This window comes from Accipiter gentilis, chromosome 13 (assembly GCF_929443795.1).
Source record: "Accipiter gentilis chromosome 13, bAccGen1.1, whole genome shotgun sequence".
In the NCBI taxonomy this organism is placed as follows: Eukaryota; Metazoa; Chordata; class Aves; order Accipitriformes; family Accipitridae; genus Astur; species Astur gentilis.
In genome coordinates this window covers 32,189,119-32,214,517 of record NC_064892.1, presented here as the reverse complement: position 1 = coordinate 32,214,517, position 25,399 = coordinate 32,189,119, and the positions used below count along the sequence as shown (strand labels likewise).

At 38.1% G+C, this 25,399-nt stretch overlaps 1 protein-coding gene across 1 annotated transcript; it reads left to right on the top strand.

The window, feature by feature from the left end:
* The first annotated feature begins 14 nt into the window (after positions 1-14).
* SUCLA2 (succinate-CoA ligase ADP-forming subunit beta) lies at positions 15-23,668 on the top strand. The gene is made up of 11 exons (XM_049816056.1): positions 15-237; positions 2,237-2,420; positions 13,009-13,108; positions 13,303-13,465; positions 16,246-16,374; positions 16,823-16,961; positions 18,323-18,484; positions 18,566-18,708; positions 20,608-20,728; positions 21,038-21,126; positions 22,854-23,668. The coding sequence occupies exons 1-11, from the start codon at positions 151-153 to the stop codon at positions 22,926-22,928; spliced, it is 1,392 nt and encodes a 463-aa protein (XP_049672013.1). The 5' UTR covers positions 15-150; the 3' UTR covers positions 22,929-23,668.
* The last annotated feature ends 1,731 nt before the right edge of the window (positions 23,669-25,399 follow it).

Here is a 25,399-nt window from a genome sequence, read left to right as displayed (position 1 = left end):
CGCCCAGGGCGCCGCGGGCGGTTGTTATTGAGGGAGAAGAGTCGCGCAAGCGTTTCCTGCTCCACCCCGGTCCCGCTGTCCCTCTCCCCCCGTCTCGGTGGTGGCGCATGCGCGCTGGAAGGGGGCACCTGAGGGCGAAGGGGCTCGGCCATGGCGGCCTCCATGATCTGCAGCCGGGTGTCGGCCGGGCTGAGGGGTAACGGCCTCCGCGCCGCTCTGGGCACCTCCACGGCGAAGGTAGAGGCCTCTGGGGAGCGGGATGGAGTGAGTGGGGTCGGGTTAGAGCCGGGCGGGCTGGGGTCGGGGTCGGGGTCGTTCCCTGCGAAGCGACGGCGGGAGGAGCGATCGCCTCATCCCAACTCCCGCCGCCGTCCTGCCCTGCCTGGTCGCGGCGGTGGGGCTGGCAGCCCTGTGCTCGCCTTTGGCGTACGTTCCCCTCCGCAGCTGCCGTTATGGGTTTTGGCAGGTCTTCCCGGCGTGATTCCCTTTTCCTTGCTTTCCACTCCCCCCCCCCCCCCCCCTTCCCTAACTTGCTTGGAAATCCCAATGTTTCCATCTCCGCCGTCACCGTGACTCATACGAGGGGTCAGGCCGTGCCAGTAAAACTCTTTTTGCAGCTGGCATTTCCCCAGTCTCCGCTCTTTTTTTCCTGTGATTGCTTTTTGGGGGTACGGCCTTGGTTTTGGCTGCAGAACCCCTGGAAAGCCGTGCGAACAAAAGAGCCGTGGAGGTCCGAAGTGTGTAACTCTCCCTGCGACTTTGATCTCCTTCCACATATGGAGGAAGGTCGCTTCGAGTTCCCCTCTCGTGTTTCGCACAGCTTCCCAGGGCCCGGCTGGTCAGTCAGCGCCAGGAACAGCAGCTACAGCGGTCAGCACCTCTCCCTTGGGTTTCGTGCCAAGGAAAAGGCCTCCTGTTTGCAGAAGGAATCCTGTGGAGGTTAAATCGGCTCTGTCGATCCGCTAGCTTGAAATGCTGTTGTAAAGCTCTTGCGTTGTCTGCACGCTTACCTTACTTAAAATGAAGCAAAACCTTAAACATCCAGTCTGTTAGAAACTTCCTAATAAAGGCTGATTTTTGTGATACTTGTGCCAATGGAACATACTAAAAAACCCCCACAAAATTTTGCTTGTATCCAAGTTTGTTTTGTTGTCTTTTTACCTTGACTCTTTCAGTGCTAACCTGTGTTCATGGATTAGCTGAATTCGGTTGGTTTGCTGTTTCACGTGTGTATAAAATCAAGGTCTTGTTCCTGTACAGTGAAATATGAAAAATGCAGCAAACTTTTTTTAGTTTTGTTGTTGATAATTTTCTTGTTATGAAATACAGTTACTTGACAAGGTACCCTTTGGAAATCAATGTCATCTTAAAGTCCATGAGCAGCTGTTCTTTTTAAAAAGGCATTGATCGTGTAGTACTACTTCTGATGTTTTATAATCAAAATCAGTTTCTCCCTGAACTACTTTCTACAAAATACCTATTAGAAATTCTCAGGAGTTCTGTACATCACTTTTGCAGAGGAAATTAAGACTCGTTCCACATTAGAACTTCCTGGATTGAATGTTGACCATGTTATATTTTACTTGGCATTTGAAATCTTAAAGTTATTTGGCACTTTTGGCAACCCTCTGATTCCGTGTAGATGTTTTAAATGGGTCATAGCTAGCTTTCTTCTGTTTTGTGGTAATTGTATGAAGGCTGAATAGTCTGTAGCAAATTAAATTCACCAGGTACGACCACTGAAAGTGGTGTAACTTAGTTTCTGCTGCCCCTCCTTCCCAGGGCTTGCTTAGCTCTTAGTTTGGCAGACACAGGCAATTACCAAAACTTCTGAACGAACCTATTCTGTGTGCTTTTCTCTGTTCTCTTATGCTTCCAAAATTCCTCAAAGTTCTTTTTGCTACACATATATTCCTTAAAATACTTAAATACTAAGTACTCAAGGGTGTTTTAATGCTGCCAGTCCTTGTCAGTGCTAGCAGCTTCACCAGCTCTTTCCCACTGCCCCAAGAAAACTTCACAAAACCCAGTACCAAACCGAACATGAATGACTGCTGTGGAACGGTAATGTACAAGAAATGTAGGATTAAGTGTTCAGGTGTTTGCATTGGTATGCTAAACTGTACTTGTTTAATATGTAGACTTTTTTAACCTAAACAAAGAGAGCAGTTTTTCACAGCACAGTCATGTTCTTTGTTCTTTCTGTTTTCTTTTTTTTTTTTTTTTTTTCTTTCAGGTGCTTGGTGGAAGTCCAGGAATACTCAGTAATCATGGATTTCAGGTGCAACAACAGCAACAGAGGAGTCTGTCGCTACATGAATACATGAGCATGGGACTGTTGCAGGAGGCTGGCATTTCTGTTCCACATGGACTAGTTGCCAGGACACCAGACGAAGCTTACAAAATAGCAAAAGAAATAGGTATAATATTAAAGAGAACATATACAATATAGGCATGGGATTGATACAAGGTGTAACTACTTTTTCTGTCTTTCCTGGTAAGACATTTCTTGGAGTTCTGGATATACCTTCTCTTTAAGAGAGCCTTTCCTGTGAAGCAACTTTCTTGCAGATTTGAGTATTTACTTTGGAGCTGATATTTTCTTAATTTGAAGTTTTCTAATGCTTAAGATTGCTCAGTGCACAAGCACACAGTAAAATCAGTTAAGTGACCTAGTTGTAAAGACTTGTTTATGAACCTAAACTGTGTCCCTGAAATTTCAGTGGGGAAGGCCTTGATTCTACTTCCACTAAAGACTGTGAACATATGATTCAAGCACCATCATTCCCATAAGCCAGATGCTGCAGATACTTTTCCTGTAACTTGTGAGTCTTGTTTAGAAGGAATGGGGCAGGTATAAATTGTATTAGCCTAGACTAATACAACTACCTAAACTTCTTTGAGATGAGTAATAGACTCTACTTTGTGCAAATCCTGGATTTCTTTTTGCTCTCAAGCAAGGTTAGAGGAAATCTTGTGTGAAGAGCTTCAGTGGTGGTGGCAGGTAAGGCTTCTGTAGTCTGAGATCTCATATAGAACAGAAGATGCAAAGCATACTTACCTTTAGGCTGCAGAAGAGGAGTAAAATCCTACTCCTTTGTGAACGTGCTGTTCTGGCAGAATGCAACTACATGCAGGAGGGGAGAACTTTGATTGCTTGTAGTTACACACTAAATTCCTGGCTTGTTGATGAAAACATCCAATCTCCTTTGCCTGGTTGACCTTTAATTTTGGACTTGACTCTGCCTATTAATTTGCCACTTTACCTCCTATGTGTCTTAGTAAAATTTTTGTTTAATTTGGATGTAATATAGAAGTCAGCCTCTATTTTTTGAGGCATTAATATTCTTTTTTTTCCTCTTTTTTTTTTTTTTTTTTTATTTTAGCTTAAAGCTTTTTCCCCCCCTGGAAAAAATGCAGTAGGCTTGTCACACAGTTTTAATGAAGGACATTGCTTGTCATATTCCACTCTCATATGCAAATGCCTAAATCTGTTTTCACCTCCAAATGGATACATTTGTAGTGATTCCTGGCGTTATAGATTTTCTTAGATTCGTTTCAGTTTCATTTGTAGATTTGAAAAAGAGGAATAGTTTTTTTCTAGAACAAATTATGCTGCTTTGTAATGTAGAAGGCAATTGAGAAGCTGCTTTTCCTTCAGATCTGATGCCCCAGAAATTCAGGTATTGTCTGCCTGCCTTCTTTGTCTTGTTCCCACTAGAGAGTAAAGGATACAAAATTATAACTTCATTAGTATGAAAGAAAGGTGTAAAATGCTTCTGTTCTGAGAATGCCTTAAAATTCAGACCCTCACCTGTTAAGGGCATAGCCCTTTGCTTACATTAAGATCTGCACAGATGTTCTGCTAGTGGCGAATGAGACAACGTTTGCCTATGGTTCTATAATAGACAGCAGGGAAACTTGCAGGCTGCGATTCCTTGTTTTGTTCCTTGTCGAGAGGAGTCCTGTAGCAAAGTAGGTAGTCTGACTGCTGGTTTATAGCTCTGCCTGATCCATGTGACGTCAGGGGTATGCCTTTCATCTGGAGTATGCGACTCTGTGCAACTTCTTGGGTGTCAGAAAAATGAAGTTGTGTATGATTTAGCGTCCTTTAGTAAGCTAGAATAAAGGAATTCAGGGCTTCTGGTTGTCAGCCATATACTTTGTTTGAGTTGGTGTGTATTTGATGCTATGGCTTTCTTTGGCACTTGAGATGAGGAAGGGAAGACTTCCCAAAAGGAGAACACACTGAAGGAGTTTGAGTTTTTGAGGCATTGCTGAAACATTGTCCAGAACTCATTCTGAATGGTGACAGATTACCCTTTGCGCCGGTGTTTTGGATTTCTTTGTTATTGTAGCTATTTCCCCACTTGTTTTCATTTAGTATGTACTTAAAAAACAAAAATCAAGCCAAACAAACCAAATCTCTAGCAGAATGAAAAAAAATCTCACTTTTTTTGTCCACCTGCTCATTGTTTAATTTTGTTGTGTAAGAGTTGTTGCCGGTAGATATGACATTATCTTTTGCTTCTTTTTATGTGTCAAACTGGTTTTCCAAATGTTTGTCTAAACCGTTGCAAAGATAGTTGGTAATACTGCTTACTCTGTCTCCCTAGTGCTGATCCACATGCTCCTGATAACCTTTAGTCAGAAACCTGCTCTCTGTAAACTTGAGTTTGGCACTGGATTTCCTTCCTTTTGCAAATGCCTCACTTTGGTTAGAAATGGGTAACTTTTTATCCCAATGTATAAAAAATACAACTTTCTCATTAACGAAGATTATCGTGGTTTCGCTATGGCTGTAGCTAAATCAGTGTAACCCTGTTGTATGAACAAAGCCAAAGCTTAACCATACATTTATATATACTAACACTGCAAGGTAACTAGTGTGTGGTAGAGTCAAGCTGAAGCATATGAATGTTGCAGTTTGTCTTAAAGGCTAGTTAGAAGAGTGCACTAAATATTTTTTAAATAATAAAAATAAAAGACATTTGTTAGAATTTCATTCAAAGTTATGCCTATCTTGAGGTCTGAAGTTAGATGAAACGGTCTGGAAGCCACAAAGGTTGCTTCCTCTCTACCTCCCCAGTCTTTCTTGTACTAAATATTTTTTTCTGCCAAAAACCAAAGTGTCCTAAAGAGAGCAACTTTTTTACCTATATGTGAAGTAGTTTTGAAACATATGTGAAGTAAAACACAGTATTTGAGCTTGCATTGTTTTCTTCCCTTTAACATTTTTCTAATATTTTTAAAGGAAACTGAGATGAAATTAGATGCCATGAGCAACTTTTGAGCAACGATGACAGATCACCTATGGTTTGAGTCTTAAGGAAAAAAAACTTAAATTTTTTTGCTATTTTGAAAAAAAAAAAAATTGATTTCTGCTGCAGCTATCAGACTTCTTAAAGTGCTGTTTTCATCTCAGATTTCTGTTCTGGCTGGGTTCTGCAAATGATTATTGTTTTGCTTCTATTTTTTTTTTAAAATCTTTCCTGTTGCATCATGGGAAGGTTGGCCATTGAAATTATTACATCGGTTTGCATATATTTTTTTCTTTGCATATTTGTTTGGCTGTTGAGAGTCATCATGGGAATTTGTTACTTATCACAAGCAGCTTTTCCCTATAAAGAACCCTCCCTCTCATTTCAAGTAAATTGTTATCGCATACTGGTTCATGAAACTGTTATTCTTTTAAAATAACTAGTACTGAATAAGTCAGTCCCTGGGAGTAGGTTTGGACCTCCTGTAAATGTCACGGTTCACTTTTCCTCCAGTAGTTCACTGTCTCCATTCAAGACCTCCAAATCTCATTTGTGCCACTGTTAGAATTCATTCTACTCAGAGCTGAGAAGACTTGTATCCGATGACGTCTTTAAACACTTCATTGATTAGAAAGAAAAAGAAAGAAGTATTTTTAGTTATTTGTGGGCTTTGCGATATGTGGCTCTTCATATGGTCATGAGTATCTCACTTAAATTTTGAAAAAGCCAGCTGAGTAAATTCTGTTCTAGAGTGTTGATAAGAGGCTGCAGTATGCCTTGATGGTTGCCTCTCAGTTCAGGGTTTACTCTCAGCCTACGCGTGCATTCCAGCTAGCACTGGGACCGGTGCTGATTTAGAAGCTGATAGGCATTTGTTATCAAGAACGTGACTAATGACCCTGAAGACTTATTTCTTGAAGAACAGATGCTTTATCAGTGTGATCGCAGATAGCTTAGCAGAACACACTCTTTGAAACGTATAGTAGTGCTGTTTGTTAAGACAGCATCTATGTAAGTGTATGTGTTGCTATAACTGAAGTTTTGATGCTTCCTAACATCTTCCTCTGTTAACAGTTGTGTGGAAGGGAGTGACATACCATATGCCTGTAGAAAAGCCTGTTTTTCTTTTATGGCATATATTTCTATTCATGATGATTCGAGAGGTAAGACTTCTGAAGTGATGAGTATCTTGAAGCAGCTTTTGTGTTCCCGTAGTTTTGGAGGATTTTAGGATAGTGAATCCCATGGCTTTATGCTTATGGCAGACCATCAAATTTTAGTAAAATAAAAAGCTGTACAGAATAGGAGGTGTTGAAATGTTATGCACTGAGATTCTAACCTTTCTACACCAGAGTTCTTGAAAGGAGACTGAAAGCAATGGAGTCTGCTACTTTTGCCATTGCAGTTTAAGAGATATAGTCCATCTCTTTATCAGTGTGATTTATAAGGTAATGATCTTTTTTTGTTATGCTTGCTACAGAATGACTCAAGTAATTGGCTTGGCTGTATTCCTGCAGACAGTTCTGTGATTAACAGATGTTTCTTTTCAGACCTTTTAAGTTCTTTTCAATGTTGTTTTATTTTATTTTTCTGTCTATTGCTTAAATATCCAACCTGTATCTGTTTAAAAAAAAAAAAGTAGTACATAAACCTGGGTAGATCTGTAAATAGATTTATTGATCTCGGACTTGATTTAGTCAGAAACCAAAGTTTAGTACAATGTGTACAGTGATTTTCTTAGGTAAAGTACTAGCATTTTCTTCATTAGCTCTTCAAAAGAATAAGTATTCCAGACACTGTGGCACAAAAACTGGGGTGTTTTTCTCCTTAGTGTATGCCACACCTTCCTTGGTGGTCTGTGATTAAGTTTTTTTTCTCTTTGTTCTGTGTCACATGGAAAGCTCACATCTAGTTCTTTGTTCCTAATACTTGTTGGTGGTTTTGCCATTATCCGTTTTCCCTGTTTGTGAATTATCTGCTTGACTATGTTAACTGATGTCTTTTAGGTTCTCTGCAGAGTCTGAAGCTCCAGAGTGTTTATTCAGATGCTGTAGGATGCAGATGATGATTTGAGGTGGCAAAGTTGTGCAGAAATTCCCCAGGTGTTAAAAAAAATCTGCTGTAGTGGTCAGTGTTAAGTAGTTTTTTCCAATTATGTTGTTGCTTACCTGATCAAAGTCTCTAGATAACCAGCAGCAGCAGTATAGAAACCAAACATTTACTTGAATTCTGGCAAACGCTACTTTTTTGGCATCTGAAGCTTACATTTTGCTTCAGCCTTTGCTTTCTTCTATAGCACTGCACTCCTTTGAAGTTCTATCAAAGCATGCTGTTGATAATAATTCTCTAATTCAAAAAAACTTGTCTAACGAGCACATTCAAATTTTGACTGCTGTATTTTAATTGCTTAACTTAAGCTGTTGCCAAAACCAAACCTGTCTTACGAGTTGATGAAAAACTCGATGCAGCTGAATAATGTCGGGAAGTGTTTGTGTAGAAAGTATTTTGTAATAGCAAAACATCTTGTTTGCTCTCCTGACTTATATGGTCCTTTCAGTGAAAGTATGAAGATTCCTGGCACATAAATATTTCAGTAGTTATACTTTTGATTTGCATGCAGTGATTCTTCTAGCACTCAAAAGTTTCAAATGCTGAAAAAATGTAATTTTGAAGTTAAATTCTAAATAACTATACTTATTAACAAAACGCAGACAGTATACTCTGAAGAGATTCTCTGCCTGTGTTGGAGTTAGGATCGGCATACTCTTTATGTCGAGACTTCTGTTAATAATACATTGTTAGTTACAAGCCAATCTTTTCCCCTCCCTAATTCCAGTAAATACAACTACGTTGTTTAAACTTAAAATTTTCTGTTTTATCTGTGCAACAAGAAAAAAAACTGGTTTGTGTTATAAATGGAGAGATATTCTTCCTGGAACTAAAAACTTTTATATACAGAGTAACTGAGGCAAAAGTTATGTGTCTTTCTCCCAGGGTAAGTTTGCAGCTGAATGGTGGTTGAGAATTTGATTGGCACTTGTGCTATTAACCTACCACTGCCTTTTACTGTTGTCTGTTTTGTCAGAACACATTAGGCTTGCATAGTTATGAAGGTGTTTATAATACGTGAAAAGCGGTACTGCTGCTACAGTCAATATCGGGACAGAGAAGTAGCAATTAAAGCGATTTGACAGAAGTCAGAATGGGAACTTGTAAAGCAGACCATTTTCATAAAGTTTGTCTGCCCTAATCAGACTTTCTACTTGCATGGAGAACTTCAGAGATACAATGGAACAACAAGCCTTCTTGCCTCTTAATAAGCTTATCATAAGGGTTGTATTTTACATAGGTCAATGCATGCAGGCAAAGAGAGAGAGACCTTTCTCCCAGTTTGAAAGCTTTGGTTATGGAATCAGAAATTATTCCTTCCAATAAATAAATACCAGTGTCGCTAGAAATGAAGATTGGGCTGTTTCCTGTCTGTATCCTTTCACTGTCTAGTTAATAAGCAATTGTTGAAGGTGAAATCTGTACTGTTAGTCCTGTATAGATTTTTGTTGTCCTGAACAGACAGGTGCTAACTTAGTCTTCTGCTGATTTCAGGCACCTGTTCTCATGGGTATTTACTGTTAATTTTCTAAACACTTCCTGATTCTTTTCAGGTGTTTTACTTGCACATACTTTTAGTGTTAACTACCATTAATATGGAAATGCAGCTTTTAACAAACGCTTGTTCTGAGTTTGTGCACTGGTGTCTAGCTTGCTTGCCTGAGCTGTACTACAGGTTTGTTATTTTGATCTAGAGCGTGGTGTTAAGGCTTTACAGTTTGTTACTGCTGCTGAAAGCAGATGTCCTGCTTTCTGTCCTGCTCACTTCAGTGCCCCTGTGCCTGTCACACGGGGCGCAGGCTTGCAAAAGTACTGTTGGCTGGATTAGCTGTTGCCTTCAGCGGAGTCACTCTTCTGCTATGCTTCAAGGCACGATTGCGCAAATTCTTGTGCTGGCACAAGAAAGGAGTCTGGAGTGAAAAGCTGAGGACGGGAGGCAGGATGGGACTGCTGCTGTGGTTTAGTGTTGGCTGGAATAAAGTGTCCTGACTTTGTATGTGGATACTTGCTCTAGGGCAGAAACTGCTCTTTTTTTATTGAAACAAAAGTCTAGCAGTATTTTAAAGCAGTGTAAGCAAAAAAGAAGGGCACAACTGTTGGTACTGAGTAGAAAACTGTTAGCTGCTGGTTTCTAAATTTTTTCTTGGGTTACTCTGTATCAGCAGTTCTCTGCTGTGTCAGATTGTGTGATAGTGCTGCAGATGAGCTGTGTGACCAAATATTTCTGTCCTCTGGTTTTAGGGTCACTTTAAATAGGAGCAGTAGGAAAAAAATGTTTATGAAACAATAAACTTTCTGCATGGGTTAAGTTAAGGTTTTCTTGGGACATGTTATCTTAAATTACCTTAAATTTTGTTTTAGGAACATCTATGCAGCTTAATTGCTTGTAAACATAGCTGGTCAAATAATCCTTGAAGTGTTAGGTGTTTATGCAATCAAGCAGCTAGTTTGCTTGCAGTGCTGTAGGAAAACAAATTATGAATCATTACTATCCTGCTCACATAATGCTGCAATTGTTGCATTCTGTTGCATAAGGGATAGTCTAATGAAAACTTTGTTATGGCCAAAACTGATTGTGAAGAGTTTAATGTTGTTTCTCACAGACTTTTTTCCGGATGTCTTGTATGTTGCTGAAGTGTAATCATGCATAATAATTGAATTCTTAATTTCCTGTGGGATCTGGGCAGTGGTGCCTCTAGCCCAGTACTCTGCCCCTCGTGATGGCATACTATTTAGGGAGATTGTTAGCCTGGCTATTTTCTGCAGTCCATACCCCTCATTTTCCCCCAGCATTCATAATTGTTGTCTTAGGAATATCATAAGGAACATCTCTGCCCAGTTCCTTTTGAATCTCCTATTCTTCCTTCATGTCTCCTGGCAGGCTTCGCTATCTTCTGTGCAAAGAATTGTCTCTTTTTCTTGCACCTTTATAAAACTGCCTTCCCTTGATGGGTGGCTTTTGTTTTTGGCTGGTGTAGCACAGGAAATAGAATGTATGATGTATGTGTAGTTGTGTGTTCTTGCTCTGTATGTCACCAAGTATGGGTAAAGACTGTAATTACAGAATCCTAGAATGGTTTGGGTTGGAAGAGACCTTAAAGATCATCTAGTTCCAACCCCCCTGCCATGGGCAGGGACACCTTCCACTAGACCAGGTTGCTCCAAGCCCCATCCAACCTGGCCTTGAACATTTCCAAGGACGGGGCAACCACAACCTCTCTGGGCAACCTGTGCCAGTGCCTCACCACCCTCACTGTGAAGAAGTTTGTCCTTACAACTAATGTAAATCTACCCTCCTTCAGTTTAAAGCCATTACCCCTGGTCCTGTCACTACATGCCCTTGTTAAAAAGCCTGTCTCTGGATTTATTGTAGGCTCCCGGTAGGTACTGGAAGACTGCTATAAGGTCTCCCCTTGCTTTGTTGTTTCTCCCTTGATAGATTTAAAGTGCTGAGCTCTTTTAGTCCCTTCATGTAAGGCAAGTTCTTCATGTCAGTGATCATCCTAGTAACATGTCTTCCTCATTGAAAATGACTTTTATGATCAAGCCCAGAGTTAAATGTAATGTTCCAGCTGAGATCTTACCAGAGCTTTAGTTGGCATCTGGTTCTGACTTGTTCAGATTCTGGCCTTTATTGCTAGGAGAAGTAATTGCTACAAAGAAGGTGCCTGTGGGTGAACTTCATGGCTTTCCTGAAAACTTCTCTGTAGAAGCAGCTTTTATCTTCTGGACTTAGTGTAGGAGATGAAAAGTAGGCTGGAGAAATAGGACCCTCTCTTCTGAACTTCCTAGTGGACTGTAAGTTAAAACTCTTAGTCTTAATTACTGAGTATATCAGTTCTGATTCTTTGTCAGATATAAAACTTCTGTAGAAAGCTCATAATAGTAAAATAATGCTGTGAATATTTTAAATCTTAAAATATTTGAGTCACTTCAGAACCTTGTGAAGGAGCCTAGGTGGATCCTCTGTGAGCAAGGGAGCAAGTGTGGGGTTTGTGGGGTTTGGTTTTGTTGTGTGGGGTTTTTTTTTAATTTAAATCTCTTCAGAAAATAAAGTATTTCCTTTCTCTTTTATACTAACACTAAGAAGTCCTGCTCCTCCAAATTTTGTGTTTGTATATATTTACAAGGTAAATTGTTTTCAAATGGATGGAACTTTATTTTTAAGCTTGCATATTGGAGTATGTGGCTTCATTTATTCATGAAGCTACTGTTTATAATCGTACTCATACATGAGGCTTAGTGTTTCCTAAAGTAAGCTTTGTACTTAAAGTAGTTGCATAAAAGTTAAGTCTTGTTTTGCATGGCTTCTATTAAGCATGTTAACTTACTTGATTGCTAGTACTTAGTAGTTATAAAAAATAGTTATCTTCACAAACTGAATTAAATATTAAATAATAGACAATAGTAAATCAACATATACTTGCATGTTTATAACCGTCATGCTCCTTGTGCCGAAGAACTTGATATCAGTTGTGAATTCAGAGATCTGTTGTTAGGTAGACAGTCAAGAAATAAAATCTACAAGTAGCTAGTTGGGAGCAGTAAGTTGAGCATTCCCTTTGCTTATAGCCACACTCACTTCTGATATTATGCAAGTTTAAATTTATCTGGCCAGGCAGGATACAGGTCAAAATAGGAATCAACACAACTTTTTTGTGATTGCCATAATCTTTTTCAGTATACATAGCAGCTAGTTTTGCTTAAGTACTGTGATTTTTCTTTGTCTTTTCCATGGTTGCCTTTTCACATCCAAGAGAATAGAAAGTTCTCTCTTTGCTTGGAAAGACTGGAGTGGCTCAGCTATTGGTGGCATGGAAGAAGGTGGAATGTGGTGCACAAATGTGAACTTGAATAATAACTCAGGGCTTTGTTTTTCTTCCTTTATCACCTTAAATGACTCGATGAGCTTTTTTCTTTGCTTTTTGTCTTTCAATGACACTTCAGAATATCCCAGCTGATTTTGAGTATATTCTCATACTTCATTTTTTTAAACCCAAATGCACAGTCTTCCCTACCTAGAAGAATATTCTGTAAAGGATTTTTAAATGGTTAAAGCCAACTAAAAGGCTTACTCTGCCTGCTCTGGGAAAAATAGTGGATTTGCTTAGGCCTCCGAACTTCTGCTAAGTACTTAAGCTTATGCATCAGTGGACCTGCAAGTTGAATTGGGTAAGTGCCGTAGGTACATATTATTGCTGAGAAGATAGTGGTTACAGGTATAGGGTATTTGTACTTGACTGAGGAAAATCTTGGATTATGGTGTGTCAGATACTCATTTTCATCTTGTTAATAGTCTGTGAGATACTAACCATTTCTTACTGGGTGGTTAATCATTTGTGATTCAAACACATGTTAAAGATATATCAGAACACTCAAAATATCAACACTTCTGGATACTAACTCACCAAGGTTTGTTCACAGAACAGCCTAAAGCTGCAGTTTGTGGATGGTTTGAGACTTTTGGAATAACCTATGTGAATTACAATACAGTCTTTGATTCACATATTTGTCTTTTGAATCAGAGGGGTGGGGGTGGAGAAGGGGGGATAAAATGAAAACAGCCTTTATTATTCTGCCTGGGGCAATTTGTTTTGGTAGTCACAGATGTCAAATTTTGGGTTTTCTTTCATTCTAGGTTCAAAGGATCTTGTGGTAAAAGCACAGGTTTTAGCTGGTGGTAGAGGAAAAGGAACATTTGAAGGTGGCCTCAAAGGAGGAGTGAAAATAGTTTTTTCGTAAGTTGTTTCTAAATTATCTGACCAAGTGGAAAAACTTCAAAGTTTCACATTATGAGTTGAATCTATTGCTTAGTTTAAAATCAGTGTTTTAATAATTAACTTTAAAATAACAAAAATTAGATAAGATTTTTTTTGTTACTTCTATTTTTCCAGCAGTTTCTTTGTCACATTCTGAGCTTCTTTTATTCTAGTCCAGAAGAAGCAAAAGATATCTCCTCCAAAATGATTGGAAAGAAGTTGTTTACCAAGCAGACAGGAGAAAAGGGCAGGATATGCAATCAAGTTTTTATCTGTGAGCGCAGATATCCCAGGAGAGAATACTATTTTGCAATAACAATGGAAAGGTCTTTTCAAGTGAGTAATATGAGAAATAGAAGTAAACTAATTAACTTGTTATAGCTGAATTTTAAAAAAACCAAACAGCAAAACTGTTTACTGTACTGGTCACTTGCTTTTCAAAATCAAGAATTAGTTCATGTATATTTCTGTTTCCTAGTATCTCTGATTATATGATTGCCTTAGTTTTTAAATGCTTTAAAAATGTAATGCTACAGTTTAAATTTACGGAATAATAAATGAGTATTGGAAGCCTCAACTGAAGTTCAGAGTCACATGGCTGAAAGGGTGGTGGGTGGAAATAGGGGGTTATTTTCATCTTGGTTTTAGTTCACACTTACCAGATGCTCATACTAGAGTTTAGTTTAAAAATACAGTTATGTGTATGCATGTACATGTACACACTACTTAAGCATGTCAGGAGCAAGATAAGTAAAAGGCTTTTGGAAGAGCCAATGGTCCTGGATAAATCAAACCTCCTTTTTCTCCAGTGTGTGGAGGTTCCTAGGGGTGCACAATTTTGAGAGTGCTGGTAGGTTTCTTATGTCAGTACTCTGCAGGAACTGGTAAGAAGATTTGGGCCCAGAGGTCTGTCTTCAGAGCTTTCAGGAAGACGAAAGCCATAGTCTCTCCTGCTTGTACGTTCTGTATGTGTGGGTATGTAGTTTTTTAGGCTACAATTTAAACGCAGGTACTGAAATGTGTCAGTGTATTTTTTGACAAACTGGTGTTCCATTATGGAGCATAGAGCCTGAATTGCAAAAATAACTTCAACAAAGCCAGGGTATAGCAGATTTTGGAACTTTATTTTCTGAAGCTCAGCAAAACCTGATTTTGGTCTATCCAGATGCTCAAGAGTTTGCAGAGGCGCTGCTCTTGGTAATTAGAGGAGTATCTCTTTCATGATATTATTTCATGAGTATGAAATAATTTTCTGTGGAGGAATGAGGAAACTAGTCTTACCTTTTTTTTTCTTTTTTTTTTTTTTTTTCAAAATTAGGAGTTAAATATTGTATTTGTTCCTTCCTCTTCCTTTGTAGTGTTCTTTCTGATAGGAAAGTATCAGTTGTGTTGGATTTTGGTACAACTGGGTGACTTGGGCACCTACGTTCTGTCGTACTCTATAATATAGAGCAGGGAAGATCCAAATGCTACAGTATGCACCCCAGATTTACCACAAGGTGGCATTAAAATACTGTAAATGGCTGGATTTTATAATCTTAAAATTGTGTAAGCATTAAGCAAGCATCCTTATGGAAATAAAATTTACTGTAACTGATTTAAGCAAATTAGGTAAAGAAGGGAATCATATTTTCCTGACTTGTTCTTGCTCTCGTATAAAAAAAATAGATCTTATTAGTGTATATTGAGAATAACTGTGGATTATTGTCTTTTGATAGGGATGTGCATTGTTTTTACTGCTGACTTTGTAAGTCATGTTTTTAGATGTGCTTGTAATTGTTGTAACTTGTCTAGGATGCTTATGATGGGGAAATGCCTTTCAAAAGAAGGAAGTGTGAAGATTGAATAACACAATGTGTATTCCTGATGTTGCAAACCTCTTCCTTTAAGGGGGGAAGAAAGCCTGTAAAACAGTCAGTTGAAAGTGGAACTTGATATCTCGGGTGTTACTCGCCAATAGAGGCAATACTTATGTTTTAAGCAAAACTGTGCAGTTTGGTCAATTTTGTGGAATGATGAGTTATTTTTATAATGTGTTTGTAGCTTGCTGCGTGTTCAGGATATGAATATCCAGAAATGTTCATTGTGTTGAACCTTGCTGTTAGAGGCAGGATAATTCACCATCTGTATGTTTCCATTTGGAAGGATGGTGATGGGAGGGAAGCGGTGTGGTTATTAGTCATGTTCTCTGAACCAGTGTCACACTTTCTGTAATTAATTGTCAATAATTATAAGGCTGTTCAATGTTTAAGACCTGTGCTGATATGAAATGCTGCCTTAGTACACCAGCATAATCCATGCACGGGTGGTGATAAGGGAAGGTAGTTTGAGATGATACGAGTGAGTATGTCTTTACTGTAAACTGGAGGACTGTTCCCATAGGGAGAGATTTTTTGGTTCCATGGTAGTGAGTCGTTGATGCTTTTGTTGAGATTTAGATAGCTTTTTAAAAAAATCTATGCTGCAAATGTTATGAATTCTGGTTTCTTAATTTCTTTTATTATTGAATAATTGAGTGCTGTTTTCTCAGAGCTCCGTGACTTATTTTCTGTGATGGCTACAGTTATTGAGCTTTGTGATCCTACTGAACAGGAATAGTTTGCAGTAATCTGTCCCTTGGTTCTGCAGACCTAGATTTGCCCTTGGAGTTGGAGCATGGTGGTGTGAATAAACGAGTGCCTGGCACTTGATGTGTGTTTGTGTAGGAGCGCGTGGAGAAGGGGGACATGAGAGGCTGTTCTTTTTCAGGTGACAACCTACGAGATAAAATGCATATAATTAATATGTCAAATCTTTCTATCAAAATTTAAAACTAGTATGTCTGTGTTAATTGCTCTGTTGCTTCAGTGTAGACAAAGGAAAGTTTTCCTTGGTAAAAGAAATTGGACCCAACATACACCTTAGAATTTGGAAGGTATTATTAAAAGGTTTCATATAGATTCATTGAATAGGTAGTAATGTTCTCCTCAGAGCATACAAGTAAAATGCCCAAATAAAAAAATTTCCAACTAACAACAAGGTTTTATTGCTGTAAGGTAACTTATGGGAAGAACTAACTTTCAAATGTGTGGTGTAAAATTACTTACGCTTTTTTTTTTTTCCTCTCTTTCTTCTAGGGTCCTGTGCTGATAGGCAGTTCTCAGGGTGGTGTTAATATTGAAGATGTCGCTGCAGAGAATCCTGATGCGATAATTAAGGAACCCATTGATATAGTAGAAGGCATAAAAAAGGAGCAAGCTGTTAGGGTAATTGTTAATGTGGAAAAGTACACATTAGCGAGGATGGGAGGATTGCTTTTAAATTTTGTAGTGTGCGTGCATTCAACCTGCTGAGTTGTCTTTAAACCCTTTTGACATTTTGAAACAGATTTGAACTAGATACTTAAGTATTTTCAGGTGATAGTCGACGTAAATCCAACTCTGCATGACAGTGCTTTATCTAGCTTTTGTATAGCTTTGTAAAGGTATATGGTGATGACTTTTTACTAGCTCTTTTTTAGGATAAGTGCAGTGTCTTCTATTGAAAACAATCTTTTCAAACCCAAGAGTTACCCTTTTTCCTGGAAGGGAGGGGAGGTTCTGCATCTACAAATTCAGTTGACGCTGAAATAATAGCTAAACTGGGACATTCCTAATTTGTAACTAAATCAAACCCCGAACATCAGTTAACTGATAACCAATCTTTTACTTTCAGCTTGCCCAAAAAATGGGATTTCCTCCTAATCTGGTCGACGAAGCAGCTGAAAATATGATCAAATTATATAATCTCTTTCTGAAATATGATGCTACCATGATAGAAATAAATCCTATGGTGGAAGATGCATCAGGAGTTGGTAATGTTTCTTCTTCATATTCTTCATGTAACAGCTTGACGTTTTTGTAAATCTTAGGTAGTTGCTTTGCACTGCTAAAACTTCAGCTGTATACAGCAAGAGGACTTAGCATTAACATGTTATGTTGAAAAATGAATTTAATAAAGCATAAATTTGCGAAACTAAGCATAGTAGATATCTGCTCTTAATTGCTAAGTAGGTTCTTAATTTTAAATATCTTCCTCTTAAAATTTTTTTTATATCTTTAAAAAGAACATATCTTTTGCTCTTGAGTGTTTGGCTACCCAGCATAAAGCATTCCTGGAAATTTGGTCTTTTCAAAATTCATTAATTGACACTTGAGCTGTCTTGTGTATTTGAAGTTGGTACTGAAGAGGTAACCAGAATAGTAGCACATTCTAGAAATCTGGTGCCTTTACTACTCAGGCATCAGAATGACCGATTGAGTTTGATATTTGATGTATTGAAAGACTATAGGTGTTTAAGTGATATCTTGATGTTTATCAGGTTTTTAGCAAATCCAGTTGCAGAATAGTTAGTTAATATTCAATCACAGCCAATTCCCCTCTCACCAAAAAATAAGTCTGTGGAGAATATTTGTACTTGAACTCAGGTACAACAGTTTAAATTTAAACATGAATGTAGTTCCTTCATCGAAGCTTACAATTACTCTTCCGTTATTTTTTTTTTTAAATAATACTGCTTAAATGAACAGTATGGAGCAGTCTCTCCCATCTGTTTCTTGTGTGTTGTCATTTGTATATCATCTCTAGTGAGGGGTAGAAATGATGTTTTACATCTGTACAGACAGAAATTTAGTTCTCATGTAAAGAATACTAGAGGTTTTCCATGTGACCTGCTGTATCTAAGTGAAATTTACTTTTGTATGTATTCTTCTGACACCTGTTCTTCCAATTCAGATGTTTTTTCATTGTGTTTGGGTGTTTACATGCATGCACACATACTATATATTTAATCTAAGAGCAGAAAACTTAAGAGGCATTAAAAAAACCCAAAGTGGAGACCTTCTGCAGGGATTAATTTTATGCTAATTACTGAAGCATAATTTGTCCAGATTTATCAAACAGCTTGTTGTAAGCTGCTATCTTTAGAGTGTCTCAACAAATACAGTTATCTTCCCTTTTTGTGCAGTTAAAGGGACTTAACTGATTGTGTGGGTAAACTGGAAAGAATCTTGTATTTACATGCAGTGCTTAGTGTGTCTTTTCAGCAAAACTTTGTTTGGACTGCACGAGCTAGCTGGCAAGTTTGACTTAACATACTTTTAACATATTCATGTAGCAGTTGAGCTATTATTCTAGTATTGAATGATGGTTTGTTTTATTTTTTTTTCCTTTCAGTTATGTGTATGGATGCAAAGATAAACTTTGACAGTAATTCAGCCTATCGTCAGAAGAAGATCTTTGATATGCAGGATTGGACGCAGGAAGATCAAAGAGACAGGGAGGCCGCAAAAGCAGATCTCAACTATATAGGATTGGATGGAAACATAGGCTGCTTAGGTATGTTCTATTTAAAAAATTTTAAATGACTTAATGGATTTATAAACTGAATTTCTAAATGTTATCTTTATTCTCATGTAGTCAATGGTGCTGGTTTAGCTATGGCCACAATGGATATAATTAAACTTCATGGCGGAACTCCAGCAAACTTCCTTGATGTTGGTGGTGGTGCTACAGTGCAGCAAGTGACAGAAGCCTTTAAGCTTATTACCTCTGATAAAAAGGTGAGGGAAGAGTTGGCATATCAGGGTCCTACACAGTGGTAAAACAGGCTGTGATTTGAAAGACAATGCTTAGTACGTGTTCTCCAGAAAACATGTTTTTATAAGCATAGAATTAAAAAGGTAAGAAAATGGAGATGTTTAGTTTTGGTGCAAATGAAGAAGGCCTGAAAACCTGCTGAATTTTTTTTCCTTTTTTAAAAAATAGGTTCTTTGGCTGTGTACTAAGTAGGCAGTTTTGTGTCCTCCAGTTGAAGTTACAGCTGTATTTGAATCTTCCCAGACTAACATTGCCAAGTCCACCTCTAAACCACGTCCCTAAGCGCCACATCTACATGTCTTAAATACCTTGGGCAGCCTGTTCCAGTGCTTGACAACCCTTTTGGTGAAGAAATTTTTCCTAATATCCAATCTAAACTTCCCCTGACGCAACTTAAGGACATTTCCCCTTGTCCTATTGCTTTTACTTGATAGAAGAGACCAGTACCCACCTCACTGCAAACTCCTTTCAGGTAGTTGTAGAGAGCGATAAGGTCTCTCCTCAGCCTCCTTTTCTTCAGGCTAAACAACCCCAGTTCCCTCAGCCACTCCTCACAAGACTTGTTGTTCTTCATGTTCTTTCAGCAAACTGAGGGAAAAGTGAGGGACGCAGGCACAGAGCACCTGAATTACAGAGAGAAGAGGAGAAGAAACTAGGAGGAATCTGGAGGTTGCTGATTTGGGACAAGTTCTTGTAATGCACGTTCTCTGCTGATGCATGGACAGAGGGTGTCCAAACAGACTTTTTAATATATCTTTCCCTTTCTGTCTTCCTTCAGCTGCTCACTGTTTTATCAAAAAACGATGACTGTAGCTGGGATTCCTGGTGCTGAAAGTCAAACAGCAGTACAGCCCACTGGTGTCACGGACTGCACTCTGGCTGGCACTCCGGGTTCAGTTCAGGGTTGTTTGGAACAGCCTTCTAGGGTGTCAAAGTTGCCTCTACCCATTAGTAGCAGGAGCAAGAACAATGTCACACAGCTGAACTAGTCTTAATTGCAAGCTAATGAGAACCAAGCTATTAACCAGTTGCACGTTCATGTTTTGTCTTGTTAAGTTTATTCTGTCCTCCAAGGCTGTCTACCCATTTTTGCTCCTACTTTATTCCATCATGCACCATTGACTATGATCTTTTTTACCCCTCCTTTCCACCACTTGAGTAGGAAAAGACTTTCCCTTAACCTCAGGCTTAGTCCTCCTGAATAAAACATATTTCAGATAGCTTCCCTCTAAGCATGCTAGCTTTTAAGTAAACTGTATAAACAGTGTCTTGTGTATGAGTTTTGTAAATTTTCTGTATTCTTTTAGCATGGCTTCTTCAGTGTATGGAGGTAATAGAGTGGGAGGTACCTCTGCTGGCGTAATGTTAGAAATGGAAAGAGAAACAGTTGACAAATTAAGTTGTTAAATGACTTTACTGAAGTTTCATTTGTTTGATTTACTTGAAATCAAACAGCTCTCTTTTTATTTATGATGCTCAGAATGTTCTGAAGTAATGTACAGTGCTGGCTTTGTACAGAAAATGAGTGTGTCACTTCGAGTAGATGTCCAGAATACACACTGGGAGTGAGGGAAATGGCTGTTGCAGCAACTCATGCTGGTTTGAAGGACAATGTGGAAGTTTCTTGGGGCAGGTGTTTTTGCAGTAGGGTTTTCTTGAAGTAACTGTGCTGCTGTTGTGACTTTATAGAACTGTACTTTTGTTGCTGATGTTCTCTAGAACAGAAATATTTCCTTTCTTTCACAGAGTCCCTTGTTACACTTACAGAGCTTGAATTTTACTTAGGCTAAAAGGCTGAGCAGTGCTTTTATCTGATGTGCCTCTGGCGATTTTTAATGTGAATATTGTTATTGATTCTGTAGGTACTGGCTATTCTGGTAAATATTTTTGGTGGCATTATGCGATGTGATGTGATAGCACAAGGCATCGTTATGGCAGTAAAGGATTTGGACCTAAAAATACCTATTGTGGTACGGTTGCAAGGTGAGTGTGCTTCAGTAAATGTTAAATATATTTCTGTCCACACTGACAAATGTTCTTGAGCTTAGGTACCACATAGCAAATTGCCTGTAAGCTGAGGACTATGGAAAAATAAGGCAAACCTTGAATTTAGTTGGTGAGGATTGGCAAGTTAATAAAAAGAGATTTCCTGCTTTTATAACTACTGAAGTTGTTGTCTTCTAGATTTATTCACTAACTTAGGTTTGGAACAGGCTTCCTAGAAAATATGAGACAATTCTGGTAGTAGTAGTTTCCTGTTCAATAACAGTGGCATTTTACCTGTTTCTCAAGGTACACGAGTTGATGATGCCAAAGCTTTAATAACAGCTAGTGGCCTCAAAATCCTCGCGTGTGATGACTTGGATGAAGCTGCAAAAATGGTAAGATAGCTGGTTACAAATATTCTTTTCAGAACATAGCATCTGTTGCAGAATATTGAAAACTTGAAACTCCATTCAGTCAACTAAAGGTAGCTTAGGATAAATCACAGTGCCAGTTATTATCAGGGCCTGAAGCAAATGTTTTACAAATTAGTAAGTACATATTTTGTAAGGAGAAAAACTACGCAGTCAGAATCTATTGTACCCCAGAAATTTGTGTGTTTGGGACTTTTTAACTTTTTTTCCCCACTCTGAAAAGCAGGTTAAAAAATAGGTTAAAAAACCCCCACCAAACCCACAGGTAAATGACCAGATCAGTCGCTCTCCCTGGTAGGGGAATGGCTAAGAGCTTAGCTTTATTAATTAGAAGAAAATAATTAAATTGAGGTAGCTGAAGAATGCAATGTAACACTTCCTTTGACAGAGCACTGTATTTCAGTGTGCATGATTAAAACCAAACATAGTTGATTGTCTGTTGCCTTACAAGGTGATTAGATAGTCAGACATTCAGGCAGGTTGGTTGTGATATTTTGGTTTTTTTTGTGTGTGTGTGTGGTTTTGTTTTGCTTTATTTCTTGGGGTTGAAGCTCTAGAAGCAGCTGTGGATTGCTTGGAGGAAGAACTTGCTTAGCTTGACAGTATGGCTCTCCGTTTTAAGGAATAGTATTAACTCCTGTTACGCTGATCAAGCTTTGGTTGTGTCAATGGAAATCTTCCCTAGCAGTCCATACAGGTCTTTAAGTTATATTGCATCTACATAATGCATCTTCTAAAGCTTCTGCTGAATCTAAAGTTCTCGGCTGAATCATGGAGCCATGCAAAAGGAGTTAAAATTAGTTTTGTAATCTTGGATTCTTTAGAGCACTTTTTGAAAGGGTTATAGTTGTTTTTGTATGTAGCCCATAGGTAATTCCTTAAGCAGGTTTATGTAAGATGATGCCATGAGTGGGAAAAACAAATAGATGAGGATAGATCAGAGTCATAAGCTGAGCATTTGAAGCAGTGATTATAACCAGTGATGATAAAAGTATGGGGGTTTTTCTACCTGAATATTCAACAGATGTCTGTAGCTTATTCTAGCTAACTAGTATTTTAGGTGCTTTTGAAGTTAGGTAATGTGGACAAGAAAAACATACTACAAATGTGCAGCAACAGGGAAGATGAAAACTTTTGATCTGCAAAAAATTAGAGGGCACCTGGTGGATTCTGTATCATGGGGAAACTGATAGTCCTGAATCTTTTTTTTTTTTCCTAAAGAACCATTTACTCAGTTATAACATTTGATTCGAAGCGGGAAGTAATTCATAGAGGTTTTGAGTTGTTATGCAAGAGAACCTGAGGCTCCATAAGGTATCAAAATAAGATCCAAAAATGCTTGCAACAGAAACTCAGAGGAGAAATAGCTTCTAGATATACAGAATCTCTTGTGAGTGGTAAATAAGGTGACACATAAAAGTTTAAAACTTGTAGCATTTTATTAAGATACTTGGTTGTAAATGAGACCCCAGACATTGTATAACTGTGTGAGATATTTTCTAAAAGACTTGACTGATCTTTCATTTAAAAGTGATCAAGAAGCACTGGACTAAGTAATAATATCCCCCCCTCCCCCCCTGCCTTTAAGATCTTGCTGATGATTCTCTGGCATTACTTTGTTTAAAAAGATTGGTCCAGCTCACTCAAGTTAGGATTGTTTTGAAATGAAGTCTTTCTTTTCTGTTTTTCAGGTGGTGAAACTCTCTGAAATAGTAACCTTAGCAAAACAAGCTCAGGTGGATGTTAAATTTCAGTTGCCAATTTGATCTGAGAAATGTCATGCCAGTGTCTAACATGTTCTCTGAAATACTGTGTTTTGTGGGATATTTTTCATTTTCTTGTGTGGAGGTTTTGATTGTTTGACAGGCGCACAAACTGAAGTACCTGGTCTTTAACGTTAACATTCAGAATGGTCAGAGTTCTTGTAAAAGCGTGTATTGCTGATATTTAGTCCTCCTTAGTTGTTGTTCTCAAGCCTCCAGCTTCTGCTGCAGAATGTCACTTGCAATATACTTCTGCGCTGTCCAAAGTAAAGCTTCTGGTTGAAAAATAATTATTCTGAATAAATCCTGAAGTTACTTTACTTGTAAATTTGTATTAGTCTTGGTTAAAAGTAAATATGACTAGATTATCTAGTTGTCCATGTGGAGAAATGTATTGAAACGGTATTTTATATTGGAGACAGTTGTACTTAGTGTAATGGACATGAGCAAACAATCATTATTTATGAACAGGTGCATTTGAACTTGATCAGAAACATTTTTAGAAGTGCTTCACTGAAGTGGCTGGTAACTCTTCTGGACAACATGTTTAATCACTACAAAATATACCGTAGCACTTAGATTTTCACAATTTCCAGTCCTTACAAAAAAAAAAAAAAAGCATCGTGTAGTTTTATATATGAACAAGCATTTACCAAACCTCAAGGAGACAGAATACATAGAGAATTTAAATGTCTATTGTACATCGCTAATAAAATTGTACATTAATAAAATGTCTCCCAGAACTTCTTCTGTCTTTTTCTTTATATGTCACCATTTTGATAAATTGCATTTCCTCATGGATTAAACCGTAATGTAAGATAAAGCTAAAAGCTTTTTAGCAGTACATTTACAATAGCACATGTTAATTTTTTTTCTTCCTTGAATTGCATTGCGTGATTAAAAACATGTGAACTCACACTGCGTTGAAAAGCTTGGACAGATACCATGCATGTAACATCTTACTAAAGTGGCCATAACTGATCTCTGCACAAACAAATACTCAGGAAAATGTTGCTTTTTGGGGAAATGTTGCTTCTACTAACAAATCTAGTATTAACCATTAATTTTCATCACTTTACAATGCTGTTGATTTTGGCATTACGTGGAACTTGGATGATGATCCATTTACCACTTAGTTTCCGAATGATGTTAAATTACTATTACTCATTTTTTGTTTGTATATTGTAGGGGGTTTTGTTTAAAATGCTGTTTTCTTGGCTAACGATAGCATAGTTTTATCAGGAAATAATGAAGGCTTGTCTACGGTGGGATTTGGAATGGGAAATCATATAATCGTGAACTAGGGACTTTAAAGGATTATATGAAATGTGGGGAAACTTACAGTCATTCATATGTGGTTTTGAGGTAGGTAGGGCGATAAATGAAGAAACTTTAAACTAGTGTGGTGTATTTCAGTAGGTTTTTTGGCAGTGCTAAAGGAAATCAGCAGAAATTAAACTCACTCCAAATTTAAACTGGATTGCTTTTGATCCTAGTTGGTCTGTCACAACTGACTACTGTGTGCTGTTGATCCAGCATGGTAAATTGGGCTTGTGGGTATGCTTGGAATTGCTTTTATTCAACGGCCTTGAATGGAGTTGCAGAGATAACTAGTTTGAATAGATTTGTTAAGCACTGAATAATTTAGAGAACATAATTAATTTCTAGCATGTGGGTTTGCTTCTAGCCTTATTTTTTTACTTTTAAAGTCTGTGTGGAATGGTAATGTTTGAGGTTCATAAGGAGGTCTTTTTGGTTTGTTTGTTTTTTTTAAACATACCTGAACATACCAGTGTAATTCTTTCTAAATCAGAGGGAGGAACAATAAGACAAAAGTGACTTGATGTTGCCAAAAATGACAAATGGAAATGGTCTTTTGGTACAAATACTGGACTAGAATGGAGGCAAAACTAGATCCTGCAGTTAGTCCAGAGTTTCCTTATAACCTATTTGAACTGTTAAATGTAGTCGAGTAGGGGAGAGGAAGCCAAGGCAACGTCATTTCCATCTTTGAGAGGAATGTAAAATACTGACATTCTCAGTAACGTGTTCACAAGTCACAGACTTGACAGAAAGCAGTGTTTTGCCATTAGGGTAATTCTAAAGCCCAGAGTATTCCTCTAACATAGGATGAAGAATAGATGTGGGATAGGAAGGTGGCTGCGTACAATTTCCTGACCAGAGTGTTCAGAATGTACCAAATCACTCTTAGCGCTAAAATAACAGTCTGTAGAGGGGAAGATAGTTGCTTTAAGTTACTTCAGCAATGCTTATGGCTCTGTAATCCAAATACATCCTAATTGGAAAAAATTGAATTTCCTTTTGGAAACAGCAGCGCGTAAGTGGTTGAATATGGTGTCACAGGTGGGGTGGGAGGCATGGGAGGAGCGTGAACAGTAATATGAAGGACTGTGACCCGGATGGCATATATTTCTTGTGATTCCTCTCGGTGAAGAAACAGAATTAGTGATTCG